The sequence below is a fragment of the Filicampus tigris genome, chromosome 14 (genome assembly GCF_054856515.1).
Source record: "Filicampus tigris isolate MCC_2025a chromosome 14, RoL_Ftig_1.0, whole genome shotgun sequence".
NCBI lineage: Eukaryota > Metazoa > Chordata > Actinopteri > Syngnathiformes > Syngnathidae > Filicampus > Filicampus tigris.
Window position 1 is genome coordinate 23489144 of NC_141230.1, and position 10128 is coordinate 23499271.

Here is a 10128-nt window from a genome sequence, read left to right on the forward strand (position 1 = left end):
TATCTATCTATCTATCTATCTATCTAGCTATCTATCTAGCTATCTCTTTTTGAATGTGTATATAAATATATATATATATATATATATATATATATATATATATATATATATATATATATATATATATATATATATATATATATATATATATATATATATATATATATATATATATATATATATCTCGTAACAATTGTTTTTCATTAAAAATAAAGGACATTAAATTTAGAAACTCCACATGTCGATGACGCATTAGGCAAACACAACGAGAGCCAATCAAGAGCCGATTTGGCGTGACGTTGCTTGTTGTGATCTCCGCGGACTGCTACATCCATTGGATTCCGTTGCGGCGAATACCTCATAATGCTGTATCATTTGACCAGATTGTTCAGTTAAAATACGTTATGTCACTTTAAACTTCAATTCCATTCACATCCAATTATTCCCGGTGCTCGCCAAAGCCCGAAGTGATCTTTCCGTTAATCACGTGACACATTCAGGTTCTGGCGGTCCGACGTGGTCTTCAGCTGTCAATATGGCGGACGTCAACCATCATCACAATTTCTCGCTGTGCTTCTGTGATTTCATGAGGTAAATGCCTCTTTTTCCAATACGTCGACAATATTAACAAAAAGAAATAATCAAAAAAAGCAATGCTACTAGGCAAGTAGCTAGCTGTTGTTTTGTTAATTGACAGCCACAAATCAAGTGAGAAATCTTGGTCTGATGATCGACTCGAACCAGAATTTGAAATCTGCTTTAAAGCAATGGCATTTCGTCATCTTTTTTGAATTTATATACAGGTGGTAACAGTACTCAGGCCCAATATTAAGTAGATGTAGACTCAAATACAGTGCCGTGAAAAGATATTTGAGCGCTTCTCAAAAATGTTCCCCTTTTCCTTTGCATAGTTTCCCCACTTGAATTTCTAAGATCAAACTAATGCAAGTATCTGACGAAGATAACCATAAAATGTAGCTTTTAAATGGTAGTTTTATGTATGAGAGAAAACAAACTATTCAAAGCTACTTGGCTCTGTGTTTGACATCTCAGCGGGGATATTTTGCCGCACTCCTCCTTGCACAATTGCTTGAATGTGTAATGTCATTGATCATTCATTGAAATGAATAATGAAAGCTACTTTTAGAACAAGTGTGGGGGGGGGGGTGACCCCTACTTTGGTGTGTGTGCAGGCGGGAATCATTGAAAGAAGAGAGTCCATTCTTTCATTAAGCACAGTGGTCCCCAACCTTTTCTTCTGCCACGGAACAAACAACATAAAACAAACTTTAAGAATGGACAAGTATGCTCTGCAATCTTTCGTTGACTCGCTTTGGTGGTTGGGGACCATTTAGTCCATTCGGAGTACACCTTGTACAGCACAATAATAGAAAACAATATTCTGCAGGTCTTGAAAACAATCAGTTAAAATGCAGTAAAACGTCTGACAGTGAATGACTTAATGATGCATAATCCATTTTCATCACTTTAATTGCTTTCATTGATACTTGATTGTAAAATGTTTGGATAGATGCTGTCTTTGCCTCTGATTTGATCTTGTGTATGAATGGTGCGACAGTAAATCAAGTGGCCTATAAGGCCCCCGATACACCAAACAGACGTCGGAGGTCGTGATGCGTCGTGGCATCTTTAAGCGCCATCTGATTGGCGTAGTGACCACCGTCGTAGTGTCATGACCCATCTGTAAGCGTCTTGGGGGCGTTTACGTATGTTGAATCGCTGTCGCCAGTCGTGACATTTGGTCACTCCGATTGGCTGTTAGCTAGCAAATCAGTGCTTGGAGCACCAACGGGACGTGACAAATGCGGATAACAGTGAAGCACGCCTTCGCTGCCTTCATCTTCTTCCAAGTACAAGAGCGAGGCTTGACAATGGTAAGTATTTCACAATAGCGTGTCAAGAACGTGAGGGTTTACTTGGCGTGGGAGTTCATCGTGAGCGAAGAATAGAGCCGAATGCCTTGTTTACGTTGTTATAATCTGCCCTCGGCCAACAGCTCGGCTTTTTCTAACAATGAGAAATAGTGACTACCGCCGCCGATGGTATGGAAGGGTATTACATCTTATGCATGCGCAGAAGCTACTTTAATGGTCAGCGTCGCTGTCTGTGGTTGCCGCGTGTTTCGCCAGCGTGACGTGGCGACAGCCGGCCGGACGCCGCAGGGGTTAAGCGTCTGTCACTGTTGGTGAACGTCGTTTTGGTGTATCAGGGCCTTTAGGTGAAGGTCCACAGCTGGTGACTGCCCTCCTGTCCCCACCCCCACAGGCTGCTTTGGTCCCTGGTGGTCCCCTTCCTGGTCCTAAGCCTGCTGCTGACCCTGCTCCTCTTCCTGCTCCTGCTGGGGCTCCGCGCGTGGCTGCGGGGCCGCCGGAGAGCTCAGGTCGGCGCCGGCGCTTATGGCCCATTGGTGGCGTTCTTCCACCCATACTGCAACGCGGGCGGAGGCGGGGAGCGCGTCCTATGGTGCGCCCTCAGGGCCCTCATGCAGCGGTACGAACCCGGCGGGGGCGGGGCGCACGCTTGTACTTGAAAAGACGGGGCAGCTCATTCGTTGAGTTTGGTAAACAGGGCGGGGTGGAAGCCTCATTTTAATTGTCAGTTGTGTTATTTTTAATTCACTCAATTCAAATGAATGAACAAATTATTTAATTAAGAGATGGAGACATGTAAAATTTTATTTAAGCATGATGGTAAAATATGTGAAATAATTTATTTTGATAGTAAATAAGGAATTCCCAATTTAATTTCATCAACTTATCAAATGACTAGAAACATAAAATTGTTCATTTTACTACTTATTTCATTTGATTGTTTACAATAAATAATAAATGAATCAATGTGTGTCAAAGTAGTTTATTTTGTCCATAAAATAGTTGTTTGAAATATTTTTATCATTGACAATAAATCAATCAACCAATTATTTCACTAGATAACTGATTTTAAAAATCTGATCCATGCATGTAAAATATGTAGAACACTTTATTGTAACTATGGAATAATTATCATATTAAAAATGACATGTACACTCGATTAACCAATAATTCAATAAAAACATTTTCGACATACAGAAGTATTTGTATTTCACAATGTTTTGTTATCATGAGTTACAATAAATCACTACACCTATTAATTCCTAAGATGAATGAATAAAACAAATCTAGACACGACAATGACCATTTCCAGTTGTTCATAGTTAACCAATCACAAATTATTGAATTGAATAAAAACAAAATGTATGATGTTCAGAAATGTATGAGCAGTTTAAATGAATGTTTATTTTAAGAGCCCTTTTATAGTGCTACTTCAAATAAGGCAACTGATCAATTATTTATTGAGTTAAAGAAAAAGAAGAACATTTGAATGGAACCAGTTTAGTGAGGAAAAGCGCTCAAAAAGGCAACAAATATTGCAGGTGCGTTGTTACTGTAGTGGGCTGCATTCACTTTCTTTCTTTCCTTCTTTTTTCAAAATATGTTTATTACCACAAAAATGATACAGCAACTTGATACATGTACAGATGTTTTGGGGGTAACTTGAATATGCAAATTACAGTTCCACGTGTGGTAAATGGACGTGTACAAAATAACCTCAACCTAAGCATACACACAATCGAATGAAAAGTACACACTCCCCCCCCCCCCCCCCCCTCCATCCCCCACCACCACCACCATTAGCGTCCCCCCACCCATTCCCCACCTCGGCTTGACATCACATGGTCAGCATGGTTAGCTATTTACAAATGCGAAACCAACTACAGTAAATAATAAAGCAGCTTGTGATCACGCCAGGTACCCCGGCGTCTCCTTCGCGGTCTACACGGGCGACCGGGGAGTGACGAGCGCTCAGATTGTGGAGCGAGCCCGGCAGCGCTTCGATGTGGAGCTGCCTCGGCCCGTCACCTTCGTCTTCTTGCGCCGCCGCGCCTTGGTGGAGGCCTCGTCCTACCCTCACTTCACCCTGCTGGGCCAAAGCGCCGGCTCCATGGTGCTGGGTAAGACACCGAGATGCGGCCTCCAGCGCGCAATGGCGGCCACGTCACACCGAGACGACGATGACAAGGTGCAAAGTCAGATCATCTCTACCTTGGAATGGACTTTGCAAGTTGTTTTTTTCTTTTTATGAAAAGAGATTCAGATTGCAACATTCGGACACCAAACTCACATTTTTGGAGGAAAACATTTTTTTTTTTTTTGCAATATCCCATTGTTGTTGTTGTAAAGTTGACTTTCAAATTTGAAACGAATGTACATTTACTCTTGTAACATAAATTGCACTTTTTTTCAAATGAAAAAAAGAAATAGTTCATGAGTAAATTCACATTTGTAAAAAAAAATTGTTTTTAAAAATACTTTTTTTTCCTTCTTTTTTTAAAGCACCTACTATTTTTCAAGGTCAATTCCAGTCAATGCTGCATTTTTTAAATCACCTATTTATACTTATTACAACGAGCGTGCTCGTGTTGCACGCTTGAGCAGCCTCGCTGGTCAACTCGAAGAGGGAGGGAACGACTTGCTTCCCTGTCGGCGGACATCTCGCGCATGTGTTTCAAAACTATGTGTGTGTGTTTGTGTGTGTGTGTGTGTGTGTGTGTGTGTGTGTGTGTCAGGCTGGGAGGCCCTGATGGCGTTGGTCCCGGACTTATTGGTGGACTCGATGGGCTACGCCTTCACGCTGCCCATCTTCCGCTACCTGGGAGGCTGCCGGGTGGTCAGCTACGTGCACTACCCCACCGTCAGTACCGACATGCTGTCCGTCGTCCGCGAGCGCCGCCCCGGGTAAGCGGCTTGCCGTTGACGCTGACGCGCGCCCGCCGGCCAAGTGTCCCGCACTCGGCCAGGACTGTCTGTTCCCGTCAGAGGAATTTGGGATTTGGGATTTTTCATGAGACGACGGCCATTCAATCTGTGTAAGGTGGCTTTTTTTTCGTAAAAGCTTGCGTGCCCCCCCCCAGCGCATTTCTGCCATCGGTGTAGGAGCTTTTCAACGGCTTCTATGCGGAATTCTTTCGACTGACTCTGAAGCCAGTCGCTCAGCGTGTTTTTGATCTCTTGGTCACTGGTGAGCTTTGTTCCTCTGGTGAACTGTGTGAGGGTCCCAAACAGGTGCAAATGGGGAAGGGCGAGGTCAGGCCTGTAAGCGGGATGGGCAAGCAGTCTCCGCTCTTGACGGTTTTAGCTGCTGCTTGAGGTCGAGCACTGTCTTGATGAGTGTCAAGATGACTCGGCCTGACCGAAGACGGCTGCCTTACAATTCCAATCGTAGGCTGTGCTATTCCAACAGACCTGAGATCCCCCGCCTTCACCCTTCTGTCATCAGCGGCTTTGAGCATGGTTGGAGTTGTCCCTCATGGAAGCCTTCGTGGCCTCTCCTCATCAAGAGCATTCATTAACATCAAGTGTAAAGTTGAATGCAAAACACAAAATTATTATTACAAAACCAAATAGGATAACGTAAAGATCGGCACTTTTAAAAATATGCTCTCGATTAGAAATACTTTTATGAAAAACGTCACCTTATGCAGTGCATTGACTGGCCCCCATACTTACAACTCTAGTTTTTATTTTTTAGAAAATGCTTTTCTTTCCCGTATTAGTCTTTATTCGTTTTTTTGTCTCTTTTTTTTAAGATACGGACTGTTTGTTGAGTGAAGAAACAAAAAAGGTCACCCGGTATTGTGTCATAACGACTGCATGACCATCCCTGGTACACCGATACCGAATTTCAAATGAAATTCGAAAGCTCAGATATGATATTATTTATTTTAATTTTTTTTTTTTAAAGCATTTTTGTTCCGTGAACGAAAATGTTCAAATCAATTTTAGTGTGACTTCTTTGGCAAGTTTTTGTTCACTTCAACAATTTATGGAAACGTTTGGCTGTGCATTCATTTCAAGTCAGTCTCTCCATTCGCGTCACGGCACTTCTGTTAATATCTGTCGGTCCGTTCACCTCCAGAAGGTCAGCACCCGTCCGTGCATTCACACAATCAGGTCGTCTATGTCAAAGGTTTGCGTCCGTTGACGCGGCGCCGCTGTCTCCGTGCGTCAGGTTCAACAACGCCGACCGGATCAGCGGCAGCGCGGCGCTGAGCGCGCTGAAGGTTTGCTACTACTGCGCCTTCGCCGTCCTGTACGGGCTGGCGGGCTCGTGCAGCCACCTGGTCCTGGTCAACTCCACTTGGACGCTGGGCCACATCCTGGCGCTGTGGCGCTGCCCGGCCCGCACCAGCGTCGTCTACCCGCCCTGCCACGTCAAAGCCTTTCTGGGCCTGGGGCACCGCCGGCACGAGGGGGAAGGCGGCGAAGAGTTGGACGGCGAGCGGCGCTCCATCGTGTCGGTGGCGCAGTTCCGGCCCGAGAAGAACCACCCCTTGCAGATCCGAGCCTTTCGCAAACTTCTGGCCCGGAGGCCGGAGGACTCTTCACTGCGGCTGGTCCTGATCGGCAGTTGCAGGGACGGCCGGGACGAGGAGCGAGTGCTGGCCCTGCGCCGGCTCTGCCGGGACCTGGGCGTGGAGGACCGCGTCCTCTTTAAACTCAACCTGCCCTTCCGGGACCTGAAGAGGGAGCTGGCCGACGCCGTCGTGGGCCTGCACACCATGCGCAACGAGCACTTTGGCATCGGTCAGTGGCGCCAGCGAGTCATCCACAAAGCCCGAAGGTCATCGTAGGGCACGTGCGGTGCGGTGCGCGTGTGGTACGATGCGCCCGTGGCTCCTCTCGCCACGTCAGGGAGGTGACTGCAGTCTTGCGCAATAGAAGTCAAACGCAATGACAAGAAACAATCCACAGTAAACAAAATGGTCCACTGCGCTCTCAGTCACACACTGGACCCGCCGTGTAATTACCGCCATCGTTGAGCAGTCCACATAGAAACAAAAACTAGAAATAATCCACATGGTAAAAAAAAAAAAAAAAAACAACCCCAAAACATCAGCTGCACTTATTTGACGTGCAATGTATTTGCCATATGATTGTGTGATGGCTCCTCTTGCCACTTATTCTTGATAATTGCACAATAGGAATACTCACAATGATTGGAAATAAGCCACGCGGTCAAAAAATAATCGACTTCACAACAGGGCACTTGCTGCCTACATGTTGTATGAGTATGCCACGCCACGGCTCGTCTCGCCAGATAATAATTGAGATGATAACTGCAATTTTGCACAATGGAAATAAACTCAAAAACTAGGAATAATACACAGAGGCAACAAAGTCATCCTCTGTGCTCTCGGTCAAGCCACGGATGAGGCATTACTGTCATCGCACTCAGTGATGGTATCCGCCATCTTGAACAATAGAAATAGACACCGGAAAGAAGCCACAGAGTAAATAAAAGAAAAATGTTCCATGCGCGTAGTTTCCATGCCGTTTGCGATGATGCGATTGCTTTTCTCCACAAAAGTGTGATCACCGCCCCTTTGCACAATATCAATCAACACACCTAGCAAGAATCCAACTAGTCCAAAACATGTACGCATGGGCGCAGAGAACCAATCGAATGTTCTGCGACGTCCCTCCAGATGGCCCGCAGGGGCAGTTGTTAGAGCACGAAATGCCCTCGAGAACGCCCTGCGACAAGCGTCATTCCCGACGCCCGCTCGTATAAAAGCTGCTGGCACCCGCAAAACACTCTCTCAAAACCTTCTCGCACCTTGGCTTGCGTGCTACGTGTCATATGAGTGATCGAAAAGCGCTTGCTCAACAACAAACAAACTAAAAGTCATCCACAGAGTCAATACCATCGTGTACGCTACGACTGCTCCCGCCAGTCCTTCACGCTAACCTTTTGCTTGATTTTTCCACGCAGGCGTGGTGGAGTGCATGGCGGCCGGCGCAGTGGTGCTGGCGCACAAGTCGGGCGGCCCCAAACTGGACATCGTGGTCCCTTTCGAGGGCGAGCGCACGGGCTTCCTGGCCGACGGCGAGGACGACTACGCCGCCGCCATGGACGCCATCCTCTCGCTGACGGCGGAGCAGCGCGCGCGCGTCCGCCGCAACGCCCGCCGCTCCGTCGGGCGCTTCTCCGACCAGGAGTTCCACGCCTCCTTCTTGGCCGCCTGCGACTCGCTGATGAGCCCGCTGGAGCGGTGACAAAGCGGCAAGATGCGGACGCTCCGACGCCCGGGAAAAGGACACGCAAGCGGTGGACAGCCAATAGAAAGCAACGCGACAACTAGGAATAATCCACACGGTGGGGAAAAGAACAAAAATCCAAGGTCACATTGACATGGATTATGCACAAAATAATCCACCGCGCGTAGGGCACATCCAGTGTTGTACGATTATGCAATTGCTTATCTCACTAGTTGCTCATAACCACCACATCACACGATAGAAATAAACAAAATAAGCATGGCAACTATAAATAATCCACATGGTAAAAATGAAGTGCCCACTGCACAAGGCAAGTGTCATATGATTGATGTAATTGCTCCTCTTTCCAGTTTGTAACCTCCCCTACTTGCGCAACAGAAAATAACAGAAAGACTAGAAAGAATCCACAGAGTTAAAAGAGGCCACACAACATGCTCGGTAATGCATAGGCACATGTCACGTCCATGTTGTATTAAAATGTGACCACTTATCTCGGTAGTTGTTTGTGGAAGCCACCACCTTGCACAATAGAAATAAACATGATGATGAGAAAGAATCCACAGAATCAAAAGAACCTGTCTACGGTGTCATACGTACACATATTACGATGAAGGCAATTGCTCCTCTTACCACTTTGTAAGCGGCACCCTTGCACAACAAAAACAAACACAGATATTAGAGGGATAATCCACATGGTCAAAAGAAATAGACTCTGCCCCTGGCACACATGGGCACATGCAATGTATGTGTGACATGATTATGTGACCTTGCACCGTAGAAATAAACACAACACCTGGAAATAATCCACAAAGTCCAAAACTTAATCCACCACATCCACCGTTGTGGACATTGGTTTGTTTGACGTGCCACACAGACGGAATGCCCAGCTCTGAAGAACAGATTCCTAAAATTAAGAATCACTTTCCTTTCGCGCTTTCTCTAGGTTTTTCTTTTTCTCAGGGTGTAAATCGTACGCGGCCACCAAATGGTTGAAATCGTCTCCGAGCATGAAGGTTCTGTACAGTCGCTTCCTTGTTTGTAAAAAGAATGAAGAGAATTGAACATTGTCAACAATGGAGCTGCTGCGATGCTGATAAATGCTGATACTTCTTAGTACACACAACACTACGAAGGAATAAAGATGACGCGGTCAACATGTTGCTAGTTTGCTTGTATTGACACTGCAGGACAGGCCACAACACAGTACGTCCTGACAGCCACACTTGACCCTGCTGGATTAATACTGCACCGTGACATACAGGTACAGCCAAGTTATGTGGTCTTATTTTTGGAAGTATGACTTGTATAGGTAAACAATGCATGGTGTACTGTCACAACAAAGTGAAGATAGATTCGTACATGCATATTCAATATATATATATATACAAACACCACACACACAAAATGCATCTCGCAGGGGTCAGCAACCTCTTTTAAACAGCTACTTGGTTACCGATTAGTGCAGATGGCTAGTTTGACACACGCTTCTGAAATAACAAATTGCTCATGAGCTTTTGTCAATTGTTCTTAATAAATGTTATTAATTCATTTATGTGAGGTCACTGATCATGTCATGCTTACTCGCAATCATGAAGAAAGATCAATATTAAAACTCTCAACACTTTTTATTTCGACCAAACTCTGTGAGTGTTTTGAAATTGTACTTGCACTTGTACACCATTCCTAGTAATTCACAATGTCCCATCACTGGTGAGCGGTTTTTGGAACAGGTCGGCGGGCTACCTGTTGGTGACCCTTGAGCTCGCAGGCTTTTTCAAAAGAGAATTGAATGATGTTGTTATTGTTTTGACTTTGACTTTGGTCGTTGTCTCATCAGAGGTGCATGGCCGTTTGATTCTCAACGATGAGAGATGAACATATGCTACGGAGTGCAGGAGCGATTGCTTCGTCGCTCGCCTACGGTGGACTGTTCGATGGGAGAATGGTGCAATACGATACGCAGTCATATTTTGACCGACGTCTTCTCTCTTGCGTTGAAAGGTAACCG

At 45.5% G+C, this 10128-nt stretch overlaps 1 protein-coding gene across 4 annotated transcripts; it reads left to right on the forward strand.

Moving 5' to 3' along the window:
* The first annotated feature begins 331 nt into the window (after positions 1-331).
* Positions 332-10127, forward strand: LOC147136919 (GDP-Man:Man(3)GlcNAc(2)-PP-Dol alpha-1,2-mannosyltransferase-like). 4 transcript variants are annotated; one of them, XR_015089523.1, is made up of 7 exons: positions 332-591; positions 2287-2511; positions 3810-4012; positions 4628-4796; positions 6070-6644; positions 7834-8217; positions 9958-10127. XR_015089523.1 is itself a non-coding variant. In XM_086051432.1 (7 exons), exons 2-7 carry the CDS (start codon positions 536-538, stop codon positions 8115-8117), a joined length of 1512 nt encoding a protein of 503 aa, XP_085907558.1. In that variant the 5' UTR covers positions 332-368; positions 501-535; the 3' UTR covers positions 8118-9057. The 4 variants fall into 4 exon arrangements, 2 of the variants coding, with proteins under 2 accessions (XP_085907558.1, XP_085907556.1); XR_015089524.1 differs by lacking the exon at positions 9958-10127 and adding an exon at positions 9064-9276; XM_086051432.1 differs by lacking the exon at positions 9958-10127 and having other exon boundaries at positions 332-368; positions 501-591; positions 7834-9057.
* Position 10128: the final 1 nt, after the last annotated feature.